The following is a 27,663-nucleotide window of genomic DNA, read 5'->3' as shown; positions in this document are numbered from 1 at the left end:
CTTTATTTTTTAAATACTGAAATGATTATACAGTAATGTCATAATTTATTAATACAAATATTGTAATGAAAACGCTTGTTTGTGTTTAAATGCATGGGAAATAATGTTGTTTTATTTGAGAGAGATGGGATTGTTTGGCTTTGGGCTTTTTTTAAATACACTTTGCCTCTATCAATTTAACCATTGCCTGTATAAGAGATCATAAATGCTATTTATTTAGGTCTATATATCTTATTATGTTGTATGTGTGAAGCACTATTCAGTGTCAGGAGGATGAGGATATTTGATAAGGCTTTGAAACGGACTACTAACACACCGGGGCGTCATCGACGAGTGCCCGTAGTCATTTGGAAGGGAGACCCATACTTTCATGGCTGCATGTTAGGCTGCTTCAGTGAGATACGTGTGAGTAGTTTGGACACATTTTACAGATGATTTTATTTACCTTTAACCGACAAACAGTGGTTTTTACAGAGCTCCCTAGAGAAAACGATACTCTTTCTTAAATTTGATGGTACGTTATATCAAGAACATTTTCTATGTTCTCCAAGTCTTTAACAAACGCGAAATAACGCTTAATAACAGAACACTATCACGTGCTAGACCTTGCAATGCGCAATTGACAAACGTCACAAATTATAGCGATTTAATTTGTAAAGTGACAAAAGAACATACACTTTACAACTCAGTAAATGAGTTATCATCTGGCCCACGTTTGCATCAAAACCATTTTACAGTAATGTCGCATACAATGGAGTCGACAGAAATGACGAGGGTGTCAGCGGTAAATACCTCAAACACTTCAGTCAATTCTACCACAGACGAGTTGAAAGAAACTTGTAAACGTAAGAGCGAAGAGAAGGACGACCCAGAGAAAAGTAGTCGTGGAAAGAGACGTCGAGGAGGTGGGAAGAAACAACTCCGTACAGGAGAGAGATACATTCCTCCCCCTCAAAAACGCAACCCCGGCGTAAGTTTCAGCAAAGAGCATTTTGATGAAACAACATACTATTTTGAAGGAGGTCTACGCAAAGTGCGCCCATACTACTTCGACTTCAAAACGTACTGCAAGGGACGCTGGATTGGGAAAAGTCTTCTCGAGGTTTTCAGCAGTGAATTCCGAGCTGAGCCGTTGGAGTACTACGTTATGGCTTCCAAACTAGGACGCATCCGACTCAATGAAACCCCAATGGATGACCTCTCTGTTACACTCAGGGTGAGTTCAATCTTGAATTAGATGGATGCTGATTATGTTGGCTTGAATTATATACAACAGTCTCTAACTTTGTCCCTAAATTAAAATGTAAAAAATCTGTGCAGAATAAATATTGTCAGACCTGTCTCTCTTCCCCCCCCCCCCCCCCCAGAACAATGACTTCCTAAGGAATACTGTGCATCGCCATGAGCCACCTGTAGTTGGACGGCCACTGGAGATTTTGGAAGATAATGGGGAGGTTTTGGTAGTTGACAAGCCAGCCTCGATGCCAGTTCATCCTTGTGGGCGCTTCCGTCACAACACGGTCATTTTCATCCTGGGAAAGGAACGGGGCATATGTGGCCTTCACACTGTGCACCGGCTGGATCGCCTAACATCTGGGGTGCTGCTCTTCGCCCGGACTTTGGAAGTGTCCCAGAAACTGGATGTGTTGGTGCGAGACAGACAGGTAAGACATCCTCTAGTCCAGTGTGCACCTAATCAATCGAAAAGGAACATTGTGTTTCCTGATGATATTTATTTTTTTAGTCACTTATCCTAGAAATCTGGTCATCAGTTTGGATTAAATAGGGGCTCAAGTATAATCTCTCTCTCTGAGAGGCAACATAAAATATACTTTATTCAAGTTTGATATAAGTGACTGATAGTCTGTCATCTTTTACAGCTGGAGAAGGAGTATGTCTGTCGAGTGGAAGGGGAGTTCCCAGAGGGTGAGATCATCTGTGAGGAGCCCATCCTGGTGGTCTCCTTCAAGGTGGGACTGTGCAGAGTGCATCCTAAAGGCAAGGATTGCCGCACAGTCTTCCAAAGGCTCAGCTGGAACGGCCACTCCAGTGTAGTGCGTTGCCTCCCTCTCACTGGCCGCACTCACCAGATTCGTGTCCACCTCCAGTTCCTGGGCTACCCCATCCTCAACGACCCTGTCTATGGCTCCTCTGCTTGGGGTCCCCAAAGGGCAAAGGGAGGCCTGATGGGCATGAGCGACGATGAGCTTCTCAAAGCGATTCTGGAGGAACATCGTTTGAAGGAGAGTCTTCATCTCCTAGACATCCCAGACGAGGGAATGGTACCGGTGAGCAATGTGCAGACTGATGCTCAGACACCTCAGCCAGAGCTGTTGCCACGTGTTTGCAATTCTGTTTCAAGTGACTGTACACTGAGTGACGTAGAACAGAGTGCAAATCAGGTCCACAGCAGTCCAGCCTTACCCGGTGCAGTACCCGGACCAACTGATGAAAATGATGATCAAACGGAGTCCACAGAATCTTCTCACTTAGCTACTGCAAACACGAAAGACCCTCTGTGTAGCGAGTGTAAGATTGTCCGTCCGGACCCCACCGAGAAGGAGCTCATCATGTACCTCCATGCGTTGCGCTATAAAGGACCAGACTTTGAATATTCAACTCGCCTACCTGACTGGGCCAAGGATGACTGGATTGACGACTAAGGCACTATAGGGATGTTATACCACAGAAGTGCAGGCAGTGTACTATGTGATGTGCCCAATAGGATGTAAAATATCACTATTGTTGTTTTGTTGAAGTTGTCTTTGGACACTTGGTGAACCAAGCTCGGTTGTTAGTTCTGTGGCTCACGGATCTGTAAATCATGAATAATTCTGTTTTTAAATTGTATAATTCATTTCCCTCTGACTCACGTTAAGGGATATATTACTTTGGACCATATATTTTCCATTGGACTCTAAACCAGGAAGATGTTTATCTAGGATTTATTTTCAATAGCCCTTCTAATTGAAAACCAAATAAACATTTTCATAACGTTTGACAATGAAATTTTATTTTCATGGCATTGAATAAAACAATCCATTCTGCAGGAAAAATACACTTTATTATCATTTTTTTTTTTAAAGTTTCCCACATGTGAAAATGAGTACAAGTACTGTGTTTTCTCAGGTTTTAATAGTCATTGCAACCTTTCTGTTTTCTCTGCTCCTCAAAAGCCTAAAGTTAAGTTCTATCATTCCTTTCTCTAAGGCAGGTTATTTCAAAAGCTCATCCAAGACTTATGATCACTGAATCAGTTGTCAAAAGGAAACCCTTTCAGATGAGACAACTTCAAAATAACCCTGCTTGTAGGCACATTTTTACAATTCTTGTAAATTCTTCACATACATTTTTGCAGTCATTTCATCAAACCACAATTAAACCCTTAATACATACATTATTCTGGGTTGTATTTTGAACCAAAAATACAACTCCACTATTGTAAAGGATAATACCTTTCACATAAAACACATTTTACATTTTCTTCATGGAAAAACGACTGTTGCAAAGATTTGGCACATGCTGCACATTGTACACCATGATCCATAGACTGCATGTGTTCTGTCAAGGCAAACACACATATATATATATATTTAATCTGATGTTCCAGCAGGTGGTGAAATGTAGTGAAGGCTGCTCTGCGGATGTAGAACTACCATTTTTGATTACCCAGCCAAGCCTTAGTAGAGATCGTATTACTCTACATAGAACGCTGATTCTACATTTCTTTGAACCGTGCTGTGAAGCTGGTTATCTACAAGTCATGTTTAATGATGGAAGGAGCCACCAAGCTGGTAAAAATCACCTTTGTCAGATTCAGGCCTGCCAATACATCAGTTGGTTTCATGTACAAGACCTTCATTCTTTCATTATCAAAGGATAATGCTCACTATATACATCTGCTGTGCATCTGCAGCTCCCTACTGTAAGTGTATAACAGTGCTGTTCAGGTCCCCTAAATAATTAATACACACGGAATTGTCTTAAGTCACCAAATTAATGTTACATTTCTTGGCATTTGACTTTGTACAACAGCAATTGTTGTGTTGTACATTCTGACAGTGTACAATTGTGGTTTACAATTTTTTTTTTTTTTTTTTTTAATTACACACAATTTCTGATCTACTTGTAGTGATGTAACTTCCAGCACCATGTGATATGTCTTGATGGTGTTTTAATGGTGGGTGCGTGGAATACATAGCCAAGCGTATTGTTGCTCAAACAAAAGAACCCCTTCCCTCACATCTAAAAAAAAAATATTTAGAAATTATTTTAAAGTGTGTTCAAATGACATTATTGTCTAAGAATCTATCCAGACTGTGGATATAGATCAGGGTAATACAGTCGAATAACAAACAGGTCAGTGATTATCCAACTTCCAGTGTGTGTCCTGCTGTGAATTTTCCAAAATGTGTAAATCCATTACAAAGAATCTTATTCACAAACGTAACATTCTGCCGTTTCTGACTGAGCTAGTCAAGCTGACAGATGATGAACCGAACACTTCTGCATGCTTAGATTACACATATCTTTTGAAATCTAATTCAGCTTGTATCTTCCCTCTGCCCATCTCGTTTGATCCATACATCAGGCAAATCTGGTTTACTGTTTGGCAACATCACTGGTCCTTCACTCTGGCTCGTACGGCCCCTCCCACACCCCGGAGAGGCTGTCTCATATGTGGTCTCTCTCAGGGAGAGACGTAGGGTGTCTCTCTTTCCGTTAAGGTGCCCTGGTTGTGGTTCCAGTTCTCCCTCTGCTTCAATAGAAGTCTGTTGGTTTGAGGGTCCAGGTTCAATGTCACTCAGGCAAGTCTCATTGGAATCCTCTAGCCCGTCAAATGAACTCTGAGATGACAGTAGGCGTTTGTGAGGGTGATGCTTAAAGGTGCTATTAGGGGCCTCGTCCTTGGAGAGGGATGGCTGGTAAATTGTTTCTATTGTTTGACTAATGATGGTGTCCCCCATGCTTGAGGAAGAGGACAGCGATACGTTCCAGTGCTTGATGCCAGCAGACTGTCCTCTGCACGTCTTGCACAAGAGCCTTTCCTTAGCCAGGTCACCTTGAGGAGCTACTACAGGCCTTAGGGTGTTTTCTTTATATGGGGAAGAGGTCTGCAAAGCTGGGGGTGGGTGACAGCCTTTGTGGTGCCTCCCACAGAGCTCTTCACTATCTGCCTCAATGTTGCTCCTCTCCACATCCCTCCTGGGACTCAGACCACCGAACTGGATGTCATCGGAGAGAACTGAGGGTCTGTTGGATAGCTTACTAGTACACGTGCTGTTCTCAAAGCTGTCACTCAGCTGACAGGCCAATGGCTGAAGCTCATACTGCTCAGGTTCCCTTCCGCCCTCTACCTGTCGCTGTCTTTGACGCTGATGGTTCGGGTAAAGGTAATTACCCTCGTCTTTATTGAAATTCCTTCGAACTCTTGATCTTCCAAAAGCCCCGTTTGCTGCGCAGGTGGAGGACCTAGGTTCTGCTGCTGAGCAGGAGGGCAGACTTTCAGTCCCTGGTTCAGATGAACATGGCAACATTATTTTCCCACAGTTCTTTTGAGGACCGAAAAAGCAGCATAGGGATTGGAAAAAGAAAGTGGCAAATCCACATGCTACACATTTCACCAGAAATAAGAAAATCCCCAGCTTTCTGAACAACAAGGCAGTTGTAGGGAGCATGGCGATGCCCACACAGCAGAAGGCCCCGGATCCTATTGCTACAGGACAGCTCATTCTTTTCAGAGAATGTGCAACTCTTCCAATTCTATCAGAGTGTGGCGCTGAATTATATGATATGCAGTAGTTGGCTAAAAAGTCGACAGACAGCCCAGCAGCAGCTGATATGAAGAGTGCCTCCACACCACTAAGCTGCCATTCTAGAAGGACCAGGAGGCCGATGGTGACAAAAACACTTCCTCCAACAGCAGCAGCGCCATAAATACTCAGTGGAATATTCCATGTGGTCAGTAGAAGCAAGACAAATGCTAGAGCTACAGAGAACCCAGTGACCACAAGGGTTTCTGAGCTCAGACATTGTTGCAAGTCAAATAGTGTCAACTGGCTCACAAACCATCCTTCCTTTAGTCCCAGTGGTGCGCCAGACATTTCACCATTAAACCATGACACAATATCATTATAGAAAAGGGTGGTGTGACTAAAGTTGTAGCTATAGCGGTGCGTAGTTCTAAATACCATTACCAGGGCTGCTATTCGACCATCTGCCTCAAAATGTAGGCCTCCAACCTCGGACACATAGCCCTCTGCATGCCGCTCGGCCACCATCATGCTCAGGCATTGTTCAAAAACACCCGGTGGGTAAGGAAAGGGAATATCGTTGCAGCAAAAATGTAAGGCGTCCTCACTCTCTGAGCATCGTCGGATAGACACCCAGTGTATGAGTTGCTCGACCATACAGACGTTGTCTGTTGAGCCTTCGTTTTCAGATGATGATGACGACGGTAAATAAAAACTTTGGTTTTGAACTCTTCCACACAAGTCTCTCAACCACACCTGAGCCTCTGGGCTACTCATGTTAAACTCTGGATCCATAACTAAAGATCCGTTGCTTTTCGGATCAAAGTGATTGCCGTTATCGGTTGGGATGACTCCCCAAACAAGAGTCAATGTAATGAGCTTGTCCTCCCCGTTCACCAGCCGTTCAAACATGAATTGGTGGCGATATTCAGCGTCATATCTTTCAAAGGGATGGCTAGAGCGGAATAACTGAGTTGCCCTGTTGTCTAAAGTGGGTAGTCTCATACCAGGGTCTACAACTGAGATGTATGTTCCTCCTGCGGCCAACACTGCGAACCAGCAGACCCAAATGTATCTGAACTTGACCACTCCACATGGGAGGATTTTCAGGAAAAGTAAATTGGAGGTGTCGGACAGTCCTCGCTTCAACCCTCGTAGCTTCTGACCCAAGGTGAAGAGGCACCGCTTTCGTGAGCTTGTGTCCCAGAACCCGCCAATACTTTTCGTGCAGCAAGGCTTCCATGCCTGTGCAGTAACAGAGGCTGAGGCAGGCACAGTGTAGCGCTCGCGTAATATGAGCGAGCTGGGCAGCCACGCAAGGGCGGAAAAAGTACAGATTAAGGAAGCCGTTCCCAGGTACACAGCAAAGCATCTGACTGCTGTGATGCTGCTCAGGAACCCAGAGAAGAACGTGGCACTAGAAGTCAAGCCTGATGCCAATATCAAATATCCGACCTCTTGGAGAACTCTATTGACTCTTATCTCTAGAGAAACGGGTGGATTCTGGGATAGTTGTAGATTCCAGAAATCAATGAAAGTGAAGGCGTGGTTAGAACAACTACCAAACAGGATGAAAGCTGAAGCTAAGTTGAGGAAAGGGAAGAATGTCAGCTGAAAAACCACTTTGTAGAAGAAATAGGAAGTCAAGAGAGAACCCACAATTGCAACTAAAGACAGAGCTGACAGGAAAAGAGACTGCAAATAAAGGGCTATGGTGAGGAACAGCGAAACTACAGCCAGAACAGGGTAGATGGAGTCCCTAGCCAGGTAATACTTGAAAAGCTTTTGTTTGATGCCTAGGTCCATTCCTGTAATAGTAGTGTTCTTGTATGTAAGCTCACGACCTTCAAGGCTGTTCATGTATATCTCCATCAAGTGATCTCCTTTTTCAACTGGTAGAAACAGGAGACTATATTTCAGTGAGGGGACCTGATATTCTATTGTCTGTGGCCCTAGGAAGTCCTTATCAACCAGGTAATGCAATATCTGGAATACGGCGCGAGAGTGTTTGCACCGAGTCGGCACGGATGCACAGTTGCCTTGCAAGCCCCTCTCTGCGCAATATGCCACCAGCCTTCCATCGTGGTAGTATGGGGCGCAATAGCGTAGTAGGCTCAGACTCTCTGACACTTGCACAGAGGTCAGGCTGAGACAGGATGAGGCATTGCTGAGAAGTGCCAAGTAGTTTCCCAGTGACCAACTTGGACAGCATCCGCCCCTGATCATGGCACCGTCCACTTCCAATCGGATATGTTGCTTGCAGAGATCTTGGAAGTGGGGTTGTGAACGAATCTGAAACATGGAGAAGAGAAGTTTGGCAGTTACACACTTCTGTTGACTTATTCTCCCTCTACCCATGGCAAAATCAATGTAATTGATGTTCCATATTATTTTTATTACGAGAGTAAATTGAAATGGACAGATTTTATAGCAACTTTTCACATAACTTATTTCCATCTACCAGCTAATGGGGATCAATAACACCTTTTTTTGTTCTCTTTCAAATACATATAAATGTTTTAAGATGTGTGCTATCAGTGCCTGCCAAGTTCTGTACCCCAGAAAGGTATTTGATTGAGTTGGCTCCCTGATTTCGTGGTCTGGTTGGTAATGCTGGATATATGGCATATATGATATATGATTTTTAAGATGCACGAAGACCTACCCTGGCCTGCTCCATCTCGCACATGGAGTAGATCGCTTTCAGGCTCCAAAGACTGGCAGAGTTTCCAGAGCGGAAGACAAGCTGGGCGTAGCGTTCTCCTGTGATGTCACAGATGGAGTCAAGAACATGGCACCCCCTAAACAAAGACTGTCCTCAGTCTTCACTTACAAAAATGTATCTAGAGGGATTGCTTATGTTTTGCTCATAACTGAAAGTGAACACTGGAATGATGAACTAGCTCGTCAATACCTAGATTTTTGATTGATACATTATGGCTATGTTTCCTGCTAAATTTTTAGGAACATTTCTCTAGTAGCAGAGAGACATGTTAGTAGCCTACCTGGAGCGTCACAGAGGAATGTGTCTTGGGCCGAATCCCTGTCTAGCATTCTTTTAGACCGTTGCCTGGACGACTGTTCCTGGCTCCCACCGGCATCCCCTCCGCTACCATCTCCATAGCTTCATAAAATAAACATGAACACAACAAAATTATACATGAGACATCTAGACAATTCATATCAATCACACAGGCAATAGCTAAATCAGTACCCCACGCAACAATGGACATATGGACTCCCTATACAATTATCCAGCATTTTTTAATCATAGCTATACTACATGATGTGCAAGTGTAACCCTGTTCCATCTCTATCGTGCCTCTGAACTGAAAGATGCCAAATTGTAGCATGTTTTAGTGAGTAATTATAATCTGGGGCTGAGTGAACGCAATGTCCCATGGTTCTACTCTGTCGTGGCAGCCATTTTGTGCAGGGCTCTCTGTGTGTGGTGGAGAGCTCCTCCGGTTTTAGCACAGTACCTCCCAGCTGTCTTGTCTTTGAGGTGTTGCGGTATCAGAGACAGTGTGTTTCCAGGCCCTGTGTTCTGTTGAAGCTTGGCTAAGGCAGACTGTCGCACCCCGATGTATGTTCCTCGAGGCTCAAAGCCCTGCATTAAAAACATCAAAGTCAACGAAACAACATCTGACGACAGCCGAAGCAGGAAAACAATGCACTGAATTAATTTACATGAGAAATATGTACGCCTAATGCTGACTGTTTGGCCTACAGTAGGTGAATAAAGACTGATTTAGATGCTAAGGTTTAGTGACATACTATAATGGATGCTTTGAAAATTGATAGTGACATTGTACATGCAGTGTTGATTGATATAGCGTTGTCTTCAATATTCTTCCAGATTCATTTTTTACCCTGGTCTCTGCCATGGTCATTACATGTTGATTGCCATGAGTTTAACTGTACACATTTATTACACACATGGTAATTCAATTAGTTTATTTAACTATTCTTGACTGTTCATTATACCTGCAATTGCACTGATATGGCTACACTTGTATTTCTTGAGCTGACAAGATGAAATGTTTTGAGAGATCTGCCGGGTCTACTTTATTTACGGCAGCTTTTCAAGAGGCAGGAACGAGCTAAAAACAAAAGGGGTTTACAGTAGCATTCGGTTTGACAGGAAGTTGGCAGAGAACGCGACAGTGCTGCAGAGAGAGGCACTCACCATGAGCGGGTCAGAGAAGTCTGGCAGGGGACCAATCAACAGGCCGGCTAGGGAACATCCCAGGAGGGCCGCTGCACAACCGACGAGCACCGCCAGAGGATACCTCACTACCACCTGGGAGTAACTGTCAAGAAAATGCCACAGGAAAAGAGGATCTCAGTGACACTTATCTCTAATGGGCTTTGCATAGTTAAAGGACTGCACTGTGTGTCTCACTTGGTGTGTGTGCTAGGAAAGTCTCATGGTTCAAGTATTCTTCAGGTAAGTACAACATTTAACATTACATTTCAAAACATTGGTCACCAGTACTCATATTTTGAGTTATGCAATGCTATTGTGAGCTTACGACCATGTTGTATAGCTTACTGAAATACTATTTTGAGCTTAGAACCATGTTGTATAGCTAAATTAAAGACTAAAAAATATACTTTTGTCCTAATTACTGCCATGCACTGTGCACATTAAGGATGCAATGGAAATTGTAGGTCATTTTGCTGTTACACAATCATCTTGTTCTCGTGGATACTGACTTTCTAGGGATCCAGTAGAGTCCGTCATCCCTAAAATAGACAAATAATTCTGCGTCATTGACCTTTTTATAATTTTTGCATGATAATTATGCTTGTGTACAGCATACGGGAATACAGACCTGACTGTGACCACATGATGCTGTTTGGACTTCTGGGTGCCAGCGCCGTCATGGGAACCGTGCAGCCAGTGGCAGTGGACAGCGTTGTGACAGGAAGGGACATGGGAGGGGCTGCAGCTGCGACCCGTCTTGACAGCGCTTGTCGAGCAGTCGGTGTGAGGAGGACCCACAGTGATTGGATGCGACTCCAGACAGGCTTTGCCTTTGATTGGCTTGTGATGGCCACAACAGTGACATTGTCGGTGCTGCTGTGAATGGTAGGTGCATCCCTGGGAGACTTGGTGGTAGAGCTGGGAGGAGGTGGAGGAGGAGGGTCTGGGGAGGCTGCAGCTGTCAGACTGGTCCCCTTCGGTTTGGATCCGAGTGGTCTGGGCCTCCGGGCACACACTGTCAGGAGGACACAGTGACACCTCCGGTATCTCACTGTGAAAAGACAGAGGGGGGGAAAGTGTATTTATTTATAACCCCTACGGTGGCAGTGTTTGTCATTGTCAAATGTACACCAGAATTTTCAATAATCAATGTTTCAGCTCAGCGGCTTCCCCGGCTGCAATAGTTTTACTAAGCCTTGAGTAGGTAAACCTAATGAATCGTGTAAGGGGTGACTTCCAATGTATTGTTGCGTTGTTGCTTGAAACCCAATTTGGCAAACCAAATTAATTAGGTAAGGAATGACATCTAAAGTATTGTTTCGTTGCTCGAAGGCCCAATTAGTCCAAGAGATGTTCCATCTGCCCTGTTTGTGTTTCAACATCCAAAAGAGAGTCCTGTTGATGGAGACTGCAGTGGATCTGATGAAGAATGACTCCTGTTCATGGAAGAAGTACATTGCACAGATGTTATGGGTTAAGTTATGTGCTTTACTTCCTCATGTTTTCTCTAAAGAACAGGACATAGACTATACACAATGAAACTCTGCTGACTATCAGCGACAGAGAGAGAGCTGACTACGTTAACCACTATTAGTAATTGCGTTAGGCCTAATGACAAGTAACGTTTATAAATCGGAATCCCTATTTACTGAACTGTAAGTAGTATTGAATGCCCATTATTACGATACTCTATAGCAGGGGTATTCAACTCTGAACCTACGAGGTTCGGAGACTGCTGGTTTTCTGTTCTACCTGATAAGTAATTGCACCCACCTCGTGTCCCAGGTCTAATTAGAGGGGAACAATGAAAAAATGCAGTGGAACTGACTTCGAGGTCCAGAGTTGAGTTTGCGGGCTCTATAGTATGACTGAATTAAACAAGGCAACAGTAAACATGTCATCCCCCAATGAATGATGCAGCGTCCCCCCTTGGGCCAATTGAGATATCGCATGTGACTAATACATTTAAGTTCATTACTACAGCTCCCGCCTTGGGCCAATCAGTGTAATTTAACAAAAATGCCGGATCTCGATGGCAAGACTCATCATTCACCCAAGTTTAGTCAAAATTGGCCCAGTGCTGTCTGAGATATTGCGTGTGACAAACGTACGAACAGACGGAAACCTATCCACAGTCCCCTCCCCGTATTTCATTGTGGGGGACAACCAGACATTTATGTGCACAGTCTAATTTCAATCTGACTCCAAGTTAGAGGGTCAAATGACGTTATGGGTTGTTTTTCCAGACCTGGTCGTCTGGGTGGACTGAGACGCCACTTCTTTGATCCCCCATCACCTCATCGCCAAGGCGACAGGGTAAGTAAACAGAGAACAGTACTTGAGGGCTTTATTTGCATTTCCAACCACCGGGGGAGAGATAGGTGGGCAGCAAATTCATCACAACTCGACTGTGTGCCATTGGGCATTTCAAAATGTAGCTGTAGTAATAATAAAAAAGTGTCTAAAGATGTATCGGTCTCTTAAACGAGTGGAGTCAATTTCTCAAACCTTCGTAGTGGTTTCACTCAAATCACCCCGTCAAGATGACCATTTTTGGCAGGGGGGAAAACAAATATGTTGCTGTTGGGTGGCTGATGCGTCACCAGCTTGCTTCTGAATTTACTCAGGTGAAAGCACTATTTATTTGCTGTCCAATTAGAAGTTGCCATTTACCCCTCAGCTGACACATCACAAGCTGCGCAGAGCACTGAACGGCAGCATGATGGGGGCTTCTGTGCTAGCAGCAGGTGCTGCCCACTGCACTCCTTAGGACTGTGTTACTGCAGTGGTAAACTCTAGTATTCATTGCTTCTCATTGCCCACTTTTAATAGAGCTAGGTCATGCTTGCAAAGCTAGGCAATTAGTGGATCCAGTTCATTATCGAACAGAGCAGTTACAAAAATACCTCCAGCTGGGCGTTACGAGCCCCCTGCATGCAAGCTACGTAATCAAACAACAATCGCCTGAGATATTGCCAATCTCTCAAATATGATTTGACATGGGAAACGTTCTATCAAAGGTTGATATGACATTGTATTTCAGTCTAAACAGGGTGTTACTATGCTGATACTCTGCTACATTGCATTCGTGTCATACTGTCGGCCAGCACCACCCTCGGTGTAACAGTGCTGTGCATTTTGCTAAACGTTGATATTACATCGTATTTAGGTCTAAAGGTGCTTTCATGTTTGGCCCCCCGTACTACTACTGGTGGCCTGTTTAATGATTTTATGGAGATGGAATTAGCAAGCACGTTGTTCATGAGGGAACCATCTCAGTGTTTGTCCTTTGTTTGAACCGACACGATGTACCGGGGGGGTCGTGTTCAGTAGTAGCGTACACCATAGCAAAACGTTCATGATCTCCCACCATGTTATCTTAAGATGTGTATGATGTGGAGTAACATGCAGAAATACATTAAAGAGATTCTGGCAGTTAAGTTGCAGAGTTCCAGTCATTGCACTAATGCTAGTTAATTAACATTAGCTTGCGAAACTAACTCTACATTCCTTCATACTGCAGACAGAAATATAAAAATGGTTAATCTGACAGAATCTCACATTATCCCTTTATTGACCTTCCTTTTCGTAACCTCCCAAGATGCACCTATAGCACAAATCTCAACAAAAATACTTCTACATAGAACATTTAGGGCCAGTTACCCAGGCACAAATCAGGCCTGGTGCTGGACTGCAGGACTAGTTTAAATCTGTGTTGGAGAAACCGGACATTAGTATTATTCCCTGTTAATTGTGTTTAAGTGTTTATCCAATAGTTCCCTAATCCACAAGTCAAACCAATTCATCAGTATGTTGAGAGAATTATTTGTATCTAACCATAGCTATTACATGAAGTACTGTAATACACTGCAGACCAAAAGTATGTGGACACCGTCTCGTCAAACATCTCATTCCAAAAGCATGGGCTTTAATATAGAGTTGGTCCCCCCTTTCCTGCTATAACAGCCTCCACTCTTCTGGGAAGGCTTTCCACTAGATGTTGGAACATTGCTGTGGGTCTTGCTTCCATTCAGCCACAAGAGCATTAGTGAGGTCGGGCAATGATGTTGGGCGATTAGGACTAGCTTGCAGTCGGCATTCCATTTCATCCCAAAAGTGTTTGATGGGGTTGAGGTCAGGGCTCTCTGCAGGCCAGTCACACTGATCACGACAAACCATTTCTGTATGGATCTCACTTTGTGCATGGGGGCATTGTCATACTGAAACAGGAAAGGGCCTTCCCCAAACTGTTGCCACAAAGTTGGAAACAGAATCGTCTAGAATGTCATTGTACGCTGTAGCATTAAGATTTTCCTTCACTGGAACTAAGAGGCCTAGTCCGAACATTGAAAAACAGCCAGAGATCATTATTCCTCCTCCACCAAACTTTACAGTTGGCACTATGCATTCGGGCAGGTAGCGTTCTCCTGGAATCCACCAAACTCAGATTAGTCCGTCGGACTGCCAGATGGTAAAGCGTGATTCATCACTCCAGAGAACGCATCTCCACTCTTCTATAGTCCAATGGCACCAAGTTTTTTTTATGTGCGGCTGCTCAGCCATGGAAACCCATTTCATGAAGCTCTAGATGAACAGTTATTGTGCTGACGCTGCTTCTAGAGGCCGTTTGGAACTCAGTAGTGAGTGTTGCAACCGAGAACAGATGATTTTTCAGCACTGCGGTCCTGTTCTGTGAGCTTGTGTGGCTCACCACTTTGCGGCTGAGCCGTTGTTGCTCCTAGACGTTTCCACTTCACAATAACAGCACTTACAGTTGAACGGGGAAGCAGGGCAGAAATTTGATGAACTGACTTTTTGGAAAGGTGGCATCTTGTGACGGTACCACATTGAAAGTCACTGAGCTCTTCAGTAAGGCCATTCTACTGCCAATGTGTGTCTATGGAGATTACATGGCTGTGTGCTCGATTTAATACACCTGTCAGCAACGGGTGTGGCTGAAATAGCCGAATCCACTAATTTGAGGGGGGTTTCCACATACTTTTGTATATATAGTGTATGTCCAATGTTGACGGCTAGACTAAAGCAGGGGCAATGTAGTGACTATTAGTTATCTATCAAAAAACTGCCACGGTTGAGTTTTGCCCAGTGGATTTGTGGTTTCCCCTGGGCCGACCCTACAGTAGGCTATTGTGTCAGCAATGTTGTATGCATATCTGCATTATGCTGACTTGGGAGAGCACAGAGTGAGTGTGTAGCTGAGGAATACCAGATATCTCTGGATCCCGGGAGATTGCCTATTGAAGTGAATGTTAATTGTGGATTGGGTGAATTGACTGCCACACTCAACCTGTTATTGGACTATTACATTTCAATTAAACATACTCTGGGGAGAGATTGGCTGCTATTGTACAGCATTTGAGAACACATTTTACAAATACAAATCAATGTATTTCTCACCCACCAAAAAAAAACGAGTAAATGAAAGATGGACTTCTTCCTGTTTAGTCTGCTCTTGATTTACAATTCATGTAAGCAGTGGCACATTTGTACATTATAATAAATACAATATTGAAGAATAGGACTCTTGAGAAATCCATAAAATGTATTGCTGTTGTCATCAAATGCTTACAAATACAAAGAACATTGATATTCATTGACAGACAGATTGATATAGCCTACACTGACATAACGGCAATAATGGCTGGACAAAACACCAATACAAATGTATATTTAATGATGCAGAGGAATAATTTAACGGCCGACTAGACAAACACCGTTATTTTTATTTGAGGTGAACAGAGAACGAACGGCTACGTACCTTTGAAATGTCTCCCTTGCAGGTCTTTCAGTTCTTGGCGAATCCATGACTATAGCGTCTGCGCGCTCATCCGTGATAGAGCAAGTATCCATTCTATCAGTTACTTTTCTCCTGTCTGAAATGTCCAACTGGGAAATTGAGGGATTCCGCCTCGTGTTTACTACTTGGAATAAATAATAAGATCGGTTCTATTGTACAACGGCAAAAGGGATGGATGGATGGATGTTTGAGTAACCTATCTGCTAAAGCCTGGTTTGCTATTGGTCGACGTGGTGTGATGAGCTCTTCTGCTGTTGAGGAGAAGTTTAGATGACCGTGAATAGCACGGGCGCTGTTCAATTGAGGGTGGTGCTGGCCTATACAGTATGACACGGATACAATGTATCGACGATATTGCCTGCATTGTTTTGATTCGTGCGTAGCCCGCTATTCAAAACAATATCTGTTACATTTTTTCTCCTCTTCTTAATCTATGATTTACCTTTATATAGAAAGCTGGCAGAATGCCATGAATCTGTAAGTCAATAATTTATTGTGAATAATACAGTATCAAATCTAATTTTATTGGTAACATCCACATATTTAGCAGATGTTATTGCTGGTGTAGCGAAATGTTTGTATTGTCACATAACTAGCCTATATGACGGGCAACTATCATTTTAGAGTAGATTGGCCGAAGCAATCGTTATATTACACCGTTTTGGTTTAAATACAATACAGAAAACTAAATAAGCTACACCTATTATTTTTATTTATTATTGTGGCCCCAGAGGGTTAATTTGGGAAATACTCTTAGTTTTGCTTCCAAACAGAATTACAGTACTCCATTAATGAAAGTTTAGCTCCAGCTCATATTTTAGAGCCGTTACCCAATTTACCGTCACTGTAGGCATCAGGTGACGACGCTCTTCTGCCGATTTACACTCTGCTGTTCTTTTAATGCAGACAGAAAATGCACCTGGGACCCGAGAGGGAGCGAGTCTGCTCCTCCGTCGGTTACTCTTCATAAAGACATCATGCAGGCTCCTCTGGTGAATGATCAGTGTGGCACGCCAGCTGGTTTGTGTCTACATATGAATCATAATGCAGACACCTCGTCGTCATCACTGATCCCATTAGTATTGGCTGGGGGAAAGAACAAATGTTTTATTTTTTTTTACACTCAGAGGCAACCATTGGAAAAATTGGTTGAAAATACCAACATATTCTGCCACAGGGACACAGTCTGAAATCATCCTTTATCAACAACTTGCCTATGTGTCAAAACATTTGATTTAGATGATCCAAGCAAGCAGTTCCTTTTCTAGAGAAACCATTACTTTTTTTTGTTAGCTAGCAATTTTAGTTTTGACTATAACATTTTAAATATGCCTACAGAGTAGCATATTATGTCAAGAACCCATTGATGTATCTCACATTTAGATGTACATGTTCTAAACAGTCCCTTTTTTTTCTTTCGAGAAACAGTCAATTAACTCCAAAGAAATTCTGAGGTTATTGACTTAATAACATTTGAAACATGGCATTTCGCTCTTAAGATAAATCTATGCAAGTTCGAGTAGTCTATATGACAAGATACTTAAGTAGGCCTTACAGATGCACAGTACTCAGAATGAGCTTCAATCTGCCCATTGCCATTGGATTTTCACATGACAGATTTAACACTGGGTTTAGCATCTGTATTGTACTGTATCTACTGTACATTCAGTCTGTAAATAAGCTGTGAGGGTTGATCATGAAGTGTTGAGGCTAATGCCGCTTCATCCTCAGCCCGCCTATAGCTTTGTCTACTCTGTATTAAGGTTGGACCTGAAACGACACCCATGGTAATTTCCTGTGGCAGATTTCTTCTCAGTGAGTAGTGATGCGAGCGAAAATGGTTTATTTATGTCCTGGATACAGCTCAAGACGGAGCGGAAAGATTTCCCTAATAAGGGATACAAGAGGTTCCCGAAGGCAAGATGTTGCTTATGAACACGAGATAGGAAGATAAAGCGCCAGGAGTATTATTAAAAGGCATGCTATGAGAATTGTGATGATTGTTCCCAAATGAGCAACAAGGTATATTGTATATTTCAGTAAGGGAAGGGTGAACTGTGAACAATATTTCACAATGAATCATCACATCGGACCATCAGTCTAGGATAGAGAGTAATGGTTAATAATTCAACTGTTCCATTTTTAATACCATTAGACATATAGTTAGTTAAAGTAATTGTATGCAGAACTGCAGGGATTTCATCCAAGTATAGTTCCAGTTCATTTTACCTGGCACTGACAGTTGGCGAGCTATTGTTCCTCTGCCCTTGTATCCGTAAGAAGATAATGCCATTTTGCTGATGAATTTTGTGCATGGTGCCATTTAAAAAACAGACTAGGAAGGTGTGTTGCTATGGTTACTCCATCCATCTGCATGAGGATGTTTACCTATCTTATCTCACAATGAAATAACATGTTGATTTTTATATGTGTAAAAAAAAAAAGAAGTTCTTACAAAATCTAATTTGAACTTTTTTTTTTAGTTTAGACTGACAATCATCAAACTGTTATTTTCAATGTAAATGTACTAGTCACTAACAAAGGTATTTTCAGTCTAGACCAGAGGTATTCAAATCCTACCCTGGAGCTCTGAAGTACTGCTGGTTTTCTCTTCTACCTGATCATTAATTGCACCCACCTGGTTTCCTAGTTGTAAACCAGTCTCTGATTACAGGGGAATCACCCACCTGGTGTCCCAGTTGTAAACCAGTCTCTGATTCCAGGGGAATCACCCACCTGGTGTCCCAGTTGTAAACCAGTCTCTGATTACAGGGGAATCACCCACCTGGTGTCCCATTTCTAAATCATTCTCTGATTCCAGGGGAATCACCCACCTGGTGTCCCAGTTGTAAATCAGTCCCCTGAATTGCAGGGAAATATGTACAAAAAGCAATGGAACTGACTTCAAGGTCCAGATTAGAATTTGAAGGGTCTAGACTCTCCTAATCTCTTTTCCAAATTAATAATTTAATAACATGCCAAGTGAATCCCACCTGTATGAGATATATTACACTTAGACTACTAGTCACTACTGGGTATGCTACTGATAGACTACTAGTCACTATACTGGGTTGGTCTACTGATAGACTACTAGTCACTATACTGGGTATGCTACTGATAGACTACTAGTCACTACTGGGTAGGACTACTGATAGACTACTAGCCACTATACTGGGTATGCTACTGATAGACTACTATTCACTATACTGGGTTGGTCTACTGATAGACTACTAGTCACTATACTGGGTAGGACTACTGACAGACTACTAGTCACTATACTGGGTAGGACTACTGATAGACTACTAGTCACTATACTGGGTTGGTCTACTGATAGACTACTAGTCACTATACTGGGTATGCTACTGATAGACTACTAGTCACTATGCTGGGTAGGACTTCTGACAGACTACTAGTCACTATACTGGGTAGGCCTACTGATAGACAACTAGTCACTACTGGTCAAATTAAACCATGCAATTGTGTTTTCCTACTAGCCCTGACTTTGCTAATAACTACATTGTTGAGGGAAAATAAACTTGCTACGATTGTGATATGTTATTGTCTCACCTAGCTATCTTAAAGAGGGATGCAGTACTGTAAGTCACTCTGAATATGAGTGTCTCTAAACAAGAGTGTCTCTGGATAACAGTGTCTCTGGTTAAGTGTCTCTGGATAACAGTGTCTCTAAACAAGAGTGTCTCTGGATAACAGTGTCTCTGGATAACAGTGTCTCTAAACAAGAGTGTCTCTGGATAACAGTATCTCTGGGTAACAGTGTCTCTGGATGACAGTGTCTCTGGGTAACAGTGTCTCTGGATAACAGTGTCTCTGGGTAACAGTGTCTCTGGATAAGTGTCTCTGGATAACAGTGTCTCTGGTTAAGTGTCTCTGGATAACAGTGTCTCTAAACAAGAGTGTCTCTGGATAACAGTGTCTCTGGATAACAGTGTCTCTGGATAACAGTGTCTCTAAACAAGAGTGTCTCTGGGTAACAGTGTCTCTGGGTAACAGTGTCTCCGGATAACAGTGTCTCCGGATAACAGTGTCTCCGGATAACAGTGTCTCTGGATAACAGTGTCTCTGGATAACAGTGTCTCTGGGTAACAGTGTCTCCGGATAACGGTGTCTCCGGATAACAGTGTCTCCGGATAACAGTGTCTCTGGGTAACAGTGTCTCTGGGTAACAGTGTCTCTGGATAAGAGTGTCTCTGGGTAACAGTGTCTCCGGATAACAGTGTCTCCGGATAACAGTGTCTCTGGGTAACAGTGTCTCTGGGTAACAGTGTCTCTGGATAAGAGTGTCTCTGGATAAGAGTGTCTCTGGGTAACAGTGTCTCTGGGTAACAGTGTCTCTGGATAACAGTGTCTCCGGATAACAGTGTCTCTGGATAACAGTGTCTCCGGATAACAGTGTCTCTGGATAACAGTGTCTCTGGATAAGAGTGTCTCTGGGTAACAGTGTCTCTAAACAAGAGTGTCTCTGGATAACAGTGTCTCTGGGTAACAGTGTCTCTAAACAAGAGTGTCTCTGGATAAGAGTGTCTCTGGATAAGAGTGTCTCTGGATAAGAGTGTCTGGGTAACAGTGTCTCTGGATAACAGTGTCTCTGGATAACAGTGTCTCTGGATAACAGTGTCTCTGGATAACAGTGTCTTTGGGTAACAGTGTCTCTCGGTAACAGTGTCTCCGGATAACAGTGTCTCTGGGTAACAGTTTCTCTAAACAAGAGTGTCTCTGGATAACAGTGTCTCTGGATAAGAGTGTCTCTGGATAAGAGTGTCTCTGGATATAAAAGTGTCTCTGGATAAGAGTGTCTCTGGATAAGAGTGTCTCTGGATAAGAGTGTTTCTGGATAACAGTGCCTCTGGATAACAGTGCCTCTGGATAACAGTGTCTCTGGGTAACAGTGTCTCTGGGTAACAGTGTCTTTGGGTAACAGTGTCTTTGGGTAACAGTGTCTTTGGGTAACAGTGTCTCTGGGTAACAGTGTCTCTGGGTAACAGTGTCTCTAAACAAGAGTGTCTCTAAACAAGAGTGTCTCTGGATAACAGTGTCTCTGGGTAACAGTGTCTCTGGATAACAGTGTCTGCTATATGCACATGTGTGTGAGAGGAAAGTCTACAGAGTGACAAAGTTGTAAATGTTTAGGAAGAATATGAACTTGAATATTCTGTAAAAAAAAAATTCTCCCCTGTAATTCTTGAATTAGGTTTATGCATCTTGGCTGTATCACATCCGGTCATGATTGGGAGTCCCATAGGGGGCAGTGCACAATTCCCCCAGCGTCGTCTGGGTTTGGCATGTAGGCCGTCATTGTAAATAAGAGTTGGATCTTAACTGACTTGCCTAGTTAAATAAAGGTGAAAATATATATATATATATATATAAAAACACATTTAACCAGGGATGAACAACTTTGATGAGGGTGTGGGCCCCCACCAATTATTATTGTTTTGCCATTGGGCAGAGAAAAATGTTTGCATTTTTTAATGTGATATCTGAGGGACCACCAGCCGGTAATTCGATCATTATAAATGAATTTAGCAATACCATTTTTTTGCTGACATGGCTAATTGACTGACTATCAGTGACTTACACAACATGATAAAAACTGCTGATGCACAACCAAATATCGAAATTGCACCTTGTGTATTCTACTATTATCATTTGCAACAGTAAATTGAGACCCCGATTGAGTTCAATGAGTTTTTGGTGGAAATTGATCTGAGGGTGTTATGCTACCCGCAGGCCAACAGTTGCCCATCCCTGATTTAAACCATTTTACTTGAGAAAACACTGCATCCGCTAACTCAGGGGCGTGATTTTACGGGAAGACACGCTTCTTTCTGGTGGGCGTGCCTCAAGAGGTAAAAACAATGAGCTCAGCCTTGCTTTCTCTCTGACCACGACCACAAAATATATCTATCATCCGATTGAATTGACAGCTTTTGGTGTGTTTTCCTACAACCGTTGAAAGACCTGTCCACAATGCGCAGCCCTCTTTGCGCCGCAGCACTTTTATATATTCTGGTCTTTTCTTTAACATTTTTTTATGAACAGTTGGCACTTCAGAGTTCATAAACTTAAATTTACCAATGGAACTCTTGAGGATAATTTTGTTATGGAGTGTAACGGATGTGAAATAGCTAGCTAGTTAGCGGTGGCGCGCTCTAAATAGCGTTTCAATCGGTGACGTCACTTGCTCTGAGACGTTGAAGTAGTGGTTCCCTTTTGTGGAGCGGGTAACGATGCTTCGTGGGTGACTGTTGTTGATGTGTGCAGAGGGTCCCTGGTTCGCGCCCGGGTATGGGCGAGGGTTATACAGGAGCATAACGCATTAGTTCATGAACTCAACGAAAGACGCAAGGAAATCCTCCCTTTCCTCATCTATTCTGGGGCAGAGAGGTTGTTGATGAATCCGTACCTTTTGCACAACATCAATCATTTGAAAGTAATAATTTGGATATTAGTTTGTAGAAGGAGAGTGAAGTTTCCATTGAATCTATTAGAACGAATAAGGATCATATTGTCTGTGATCAGCTTGCTGATATGAAAGCTGTGAATATCCTTGTTTCGGGTTATACCAAAATAGTGCTCAAATTTGTGCTATCGGAGGGACCTTCTGTTGCTTTGAAGACTGTGTACGGCAAAGGAACTGAATAAGGATAAAGAATAAGGATCATATTGTCTGTGATCAGCTTGCTGATATGAAAGCTGTGAATATCCTTGGTTCGGGTTATACCAAAATAGTGCTCAAATTTGTACTATCGGAGGGACCTTCTGTTGCTTTGAAGACTGTGTACGACAAAGATTTTAAAGACCCCTTGGGCTGTCACAAGCTCCTGTCTTTCAAACTGAAAAAACTGGGGAAAAAATAGTTTTGCTGCAGAAACTGCAACATCCAAACATCATCAAGGTACGTGAAAAGGGTATTAATTGAATACATACATAAATGGCCTAAGGAATAGAATACAACTTTATTGATATCCAGGGGGTATCGACAAATCAAGGTGTCAGAGGCTTACACAAACACACAACATAGCCCCGCCTTTAAAAAAAACATGACCTACAGTGTTAGAAAACTAGAAACCTCAAGCCCATCAGTGTGACTTAGTTGCCTATTTAAGGAGCTATCCCCTTCTCTATGTCTATTATGCTCTGCTGCATGTGTAAAATGGATGAAAAGCCTCAATGTGCATCTGCAGGACTTTCCTAATGTATTTCCTCTTGAACCTCTCCTGACCTTGGCTCTCAGTTCTGCATCAGCAGCTGGAGGAGATACAGTGTCCCTCTGTTGGCTACTCTGCCCATTGCTCTAAAAATCCACCAAGTCTATTTAATCAATCCATTACAGTCTAATTTGCAATGTGATTGTAAGCAGTCGTAACTGTAGTTGTAGGCTACTGTGATGACTACCTTAATGAATACACTTGGCTCCCGAGTGGTGCAGCGGTATAAAGTACTGCATCTCAGTGCTTGAGGTGTCACTGCAGACACCCTGGTTCAAATCCAGGTTGTATCACAACAAGCCGTGATTGTGAGTCCCATAGAGCGGCGCACAATTGGCCCAGCGTCGTTTGGGTTAGGCCGGTGTAGGCCTTCATTGTAAATAAGAATTTGTTCTTAACTGACTTGCCTAGTTAAATAAAGGTTAAATAAATAAAATAAAACAGTTATCTATTCACTGTAACAGACCAAAGTAATAGAGCACATTTTTCTAGTTTGTCCTGAGAACGTGTTGAAACAGTTATGCTGCTTTCTCATAATTCTCTCCTGATAGTGCAGTGTAACCTATTTCCCCCTGTAGCTCTGAGGCCACTGTGAGGACAGTAAAGGGGCAGGTGGTATCACAGCCGTCTTGGAGCAGGTCATCCCACTGCAGATGATCCAGCTACTACAGAGCCCTTGGGAGGAACGCTTTCGGGTACGAAGAACACTAGGCACTAGTCTCTCTTCCTCTCTCTCTCTCTTCTCTCTCACGCTCTCTCTCAATTCAAAGGGCTTCATTGGCATGGGAAATACAGTTGAAGTCAGAAGTTTACATACAGTCGTGGCCAAAAGTTTTGAGAATGACACAAATATTACTTTCCACAAAGTTTTCTGCTTCTGTGTCTTTAGATATTTTTGTCAGATGTTACTATGGAATACTGAAGTATAATTACAAGCATTTCATAAGTGCCAAAGGCTTTTATTGACAATTACATGAAGTTGATGCAAAGAGTCAATATTTGCAGTGTTGACACGTCTTTTTCAAGACCTCTGCAATCCGCCCTGGCATGCTGTCAATTCACTTCTGGGCCACATCCTGACTGATGTCAGCCCAGTCTTGCATAATCAATGCTTGGAGTTTGTCAGAATTTGAGGGTTTTTGTTTGTCCACCTGCCTCTTGAGGATTGAGCACAAGTTCTCAATGGGATTAAGCTCTGGGGAGTTTCCTGGCCATGGACCCAAAATATCAATGTTTTGTTCCCCTGAGCCACTTAGTTATCACTTGCCTTGTGGAAAGGTGCCCTATCATACTGGAAAAGGCGTTGTTTGTCACCAAACTGTTCCTGGATGGTTGGGAGAAGTTGCATTCAGAGGATGTGTTGGTACCATTCTTTATTCATGGCTGTGTTCTTAGGCAAAATTGGGAGTGAGCCCACACATGAATGGTCTCAGGATGCTTTACTGTTGGCATGACACAGGACTGATGGTAGCGCTCACCTTGTCTTCTCCGGACAAGCTTTTTTCCGGATGCCCCAAACAATCGGAAAGGGGATTCATCAGAGAAAATGACTTTACCCCAGTCCTCAGCAGTCCAATCCCTGTACCTTTTCAGAATATCAGTCTGTCCCTGATGTTTTTCCAGGAGAGAAGTGGCTTCTTTGCTGCCCTTCTTGACAACAGGCCATCCTCCAAAAGTATTCACCTCACTGTGCATGCAGATGCACTCACACCTGCCTGCTGCCATTCCTGTGCAAGCTCTGTGCTGGTGCCCCGATCCCACAGCTGAATCAACTTTAGGAGACGGTCCTGGTGCTTGCTGGACTTTCTTGGGCGCCCTGAAGCTTTCTTCACAACAATTGAACCACTATCCTTGAAGTTCTTGATGATCCGATAAATGGTTGATTTAGGTGCAATCTTACTGGCAGCAATATCCTTGCCTGTGAAGCCCTTTTTGTGCAAAGCAATGATGTCCGCACTTGTTTCATTGCAGGTAACCATGGTTGACAGAGGAAGAACAATGATTCCAAGCACCACTCTCCTTTTGAAGTTTCCAGTCTGTTATTCGAACTCAATCAGCATGACAGAGTGATCTCCAGCCTTGTCCTCGTCAACATTCACACCTGTGTTAATGAGAGAACCACTGACATGATGTCAGCTGGTCCTTTTGTGGCAATGCTGAAATGCAGTGGAAATGTTTATTTGGGATTCAGTTCACTTGCATGGCAAAGAGGGACTTTGCAATCAATTGCAATTAATCTGATCACTCTTCATAACATTCTGGAGTTTATACACATTGCCATCATACAAACTGAGGCAGCAGACTTTGTGAAAATGTATATTTGTGTAATTCTAAAAACATTTGGCCATAACTGTACACCATTGTCAGGTGCGTGAATGAGGACCCAAAAGCGAATTAACAAAACAGAGTTTCTTTAATGATGAAACACACGTAGGCTCAGATGGACAGGCCGATTCCGACAGGACAGGACAAGGTTAGATGAACAGGCAGATTCCGACAGGACAGGACAAGGTTGCAGCAAACACGACGATAGTCTGGTTCAGGCATGAGTAACACAAACGAGAATCCGACAAAGACAGAAGCAGAAACAGAGAGAGATATAGAGACCTAATCAGAGGGAAAAAGGGAACAGGTGGGAAAAGGGGTGAACGAGGTAGTTAAAGAAGACAAGGAACAGCTGGGGGAAAGAGGGGAAGAAAAGGTAACCTAATACGACCAGCAGAGGGCGACAGGGTGAAGAGAAAGAACAGGAACAGGACACAACATGACAATACATGACAGTACCCCCCCACTCACCGAGCGCCTCCTGGCGCACTCGAGGAGGAAACCTGGCGGCAACGGAGGAAATCATCGATCAGCGAACGGTCCAGCACGTCCCGAGAGGGAACCCAACTCCTCTCCTCAGGACCGTACCCCTCCCAATCCACTAGGTACTGGTGACCACGGCCCCGAGGACGCATGTCCAAAATCTTACGGACCCTGTAGATAGGTGCGCCCTCGACAAGGATGGGGGGGGGGGGGGGAGACGAGCAGGGGCGCGAAGAACGGGCTTAACACAGGAGACATGGAAGACCGGGTGGACGCGACGAAGATATCGCGGAAGAAGAAGTCGCACTGCGACAGGATTAATGATCCGAGAAATACGGAACGGACCAATGAACCGCGGGGTCAACTTGCGAGAAGCTGTCTTAAGGGGAAGGTTCTGAGTGGAGAGCCAAACTCTCTGACCGCGACAATATCTAGGACTCTTAGTTCTACGCTTATTAGCAGCTCTCACAGTCTGCGCCCTATAACGGCAAAGTGCAGACCTGACCCTCTTCCAGGTGCGCTCGCAACGTTGGACAAAAGCCTGAGCGGAGGGGACGCTGGACTCGGCGAACTGAGATGAGAACAGCGGAGGCTGGTACCCGAGGCTACTCTGAAAAGGAGATAGCCCGGTCGCAGACGAAGGAAGCGAGTTGTGGGCGTATTCTGCCCAGGGGAGCTGTTCTGACCAAGACGCAGGGTTGCGAAAAGAAAGACTGCGTAAGATGCGACCAATAGTCTGATTGGCCCGTTCTGCTTGACCGTTAGACTGGGGGTGAAAGCCGGAAGAGAGACTGACGGAAGCCCCAATCAAACGGCAAAACTCCCTCCAAAATTGAGACGTGAATTGCGGACCCCTGTCCGAAACGACGTCTGACGGAAGGCCATGAATTCTGAAAACATTCTCGATGATGATTTGTGCCGTCTCTTTAGCAGAAGGAAGCTTAGCAAGGGGAATAAAATGAGCCGCCTTAGAGAACCTATCGACAACCGTAAGAATAACAGTCTTCCCCGCTGACGAAGGCAGTCCGGTGATAAAATCTAAGGCGATGTGGGACCACGGTCGAGAGGGAATGGGAAGCGGCCTGAGACGGCCGGCAGGAGGGGAGTTACCGGACTTAGTCTGCGCGCAGACCGAACAAGCAGCCACGAAACGACGCGTGTCATGCTCCCGGGTGGGCCACCAAAAACGCTGGCGAATGGAAGCAAGCGTACCCCGAACGCCAGGGTGGCCGGCTAACTTGGCAGAGTGAGCCCACTGAAGAACGGCCAGACGAGTAGGAACGGGAACGAAAAGAAGGTTCCTAGGACAAGCGCGCGGCGACGGAGTGTGAGTGAGTGCTTGCTTTACCTGCCTCTCAATTCCCCAGACAGTCAACCCGACAACACGCCCCTCAGGGAGAATCCCCTCGGGGTCAGTGGAGGCTACTGAAGAACTGAAGAGACGAGATAAAGCATCAGGCTTGGTGTTCTTAGAGCCCGGACGATAAGAAATCACGAACTCGAAACGAGTGAAAAACAGCGCCCAACGAGCCTGACGCGCATTAAGTCGTTTGGCAGAACGGATGTACTCAAGGTTCCTATGGTCAGTCCAAACGACAAAAGGAACGGTCGCCCCCTCCAACCACTGTCGCCATTCGCCTAGGGCTAAGCGGATGGCGAGCAGTTCGCGGTTTCCCACATCATAGTTACGTTCCGACGGCGACAGGTGATGAGAAAAATACGCGCAAGGGTGGACCTTGTCGTCAGAGAGGGAGCGCTGAGAAAGAATGGCTCCCACGCCCACCTCTGACGCGTCAACCTCGACAACGAACTGTCTAGAGACGTCAGGTGTAACAAGGATAGGTG

The 27,663-nt window shown here is 43.9% G+C and overlaps 2 protein-coding genes across 2 annotated transcripts; one reads left to right on the top strand and one right to left on the bottom strand.

The window, feature by feature from the left end:
- The first annotated feature begins 294 nt into the window (after positions 1-294).
- On the top strand, positions 295-3,001 carry rpusd2 (RNA pseudouridine synthase domain containing 2). The gene is made up of 3 exons (XM_021574826.2): positions 295-1,216; positions 1,368-1,664; positions 1,881-3,001. The coding sequence occupies exons 1-3, from the start codon at positions 512-514 to the stop codon at positions 2,661-2,663; spliced, it is 1,785 nt and encodes a 594-aa protein (XP_021430501.2). The 5' UTR covers positions 295-511; the 3' UTR covers positions 2,664-3,001.
- disp2 (dispatched homolog 2 (Drosophila)) lies at positions 2,992-16,234 on the bottom strand. The gene is made up of 8 exons (XM_021574825.2): positions 15,743-16,234; positions 10,592-11,014; positions 10,473-10,502; positions 9,943-10,066; positions 9,236-9,363; positions 8,759-8,877; positions 8,419-8,516; positions 2,992-8,045 (listed from the first exon to the last, which is right to left on the bottom strand). The coding sequence occupies exons 1-8, from the start codon at positions 15,832-15,834 to the stop codon at positions 4,545-4,547; spliced, it is 4,515 nt and encodes a 1,504-aa protein (XP_021430500.2). The 5' UTR covers positions 15,835-16,234; the 3' UTR covers positions 2,992-4,544.
- Between the last annotated feature and the right edge of the window lie 11,429 nt (positions 16,235-27,663).

The sequence above is a fragment of the Oncorhynchus mykiss genome, chromosome 19, assembly GCF_013265735.2.
Source record: "Oncorhynchus mykiss isolate Arlee chromosome 19, USDA_OmykA_1.1, whole genome shotgun sequence".
Taxonomy (NCBI): domain Eukaryota; kingdom Metazoa; phylum Chordata; class Actinopteri; order Salmoniformes; family Salmonidae; genus Oncorhynchus; species Oncorhynchus mykiss.
The sequence above is the reverse complement of the archived record's forward strand: the minus strand, read 5'-3'. Positions and strand labels throughout refer to the sequence as shown.

What these genes read in the sequence shown, in the direction of transcription:
- rpusd2 (XM_021574826.2), top strand. Translation starts at nt 512, where the DNA reads ATGGTACGTTATATCAAGAACATTTTCTATGTTCTCCAAGTCTTTAAC. An exon ending in ACCTCTCTGTTACACTCAGG is followed by an intron (nt 1,217 to 1,367) that starts GTGAGTTCAATC and finishes CCCCCCCCCCAG; the next exon opens with AACAATGACTTCCTAAGGAA. An exon ending in TGTTGGTGCGAGACAGACAG is followed by an intron (nt 1,665 to 1,880) that starts GTAAGACATCCT and finishes CATCTTTTACAG; the next exon opens with CTGGAGAAGGAGTATGTCTG.
- disp2 (XM_021574825.2), bottom strand. Translation starts at nt 15,834, where the DNA reads ATGGATACTTGCTCTATCACGGATGAGCGCGCAGACGCTATAGTCATG. An exon ending in CATCATGTGGTCACAGTCAG is followed by an intron (nt 10,503 to 10,591) that starts GTCTGTATTCCC and finishes TGTCTATTTTAG; the next exon opens with GGATGACGGACTCTACTGGA. An exon ending in AAAGACAAGACAGCTGGGAG is followed by an intron (nt 8,878 to 9,235) that starts GTACTGTGCTAA and finishes TATTTTATGAAG; the next exon opens with CTATGGAGATGGTAGCGGAG.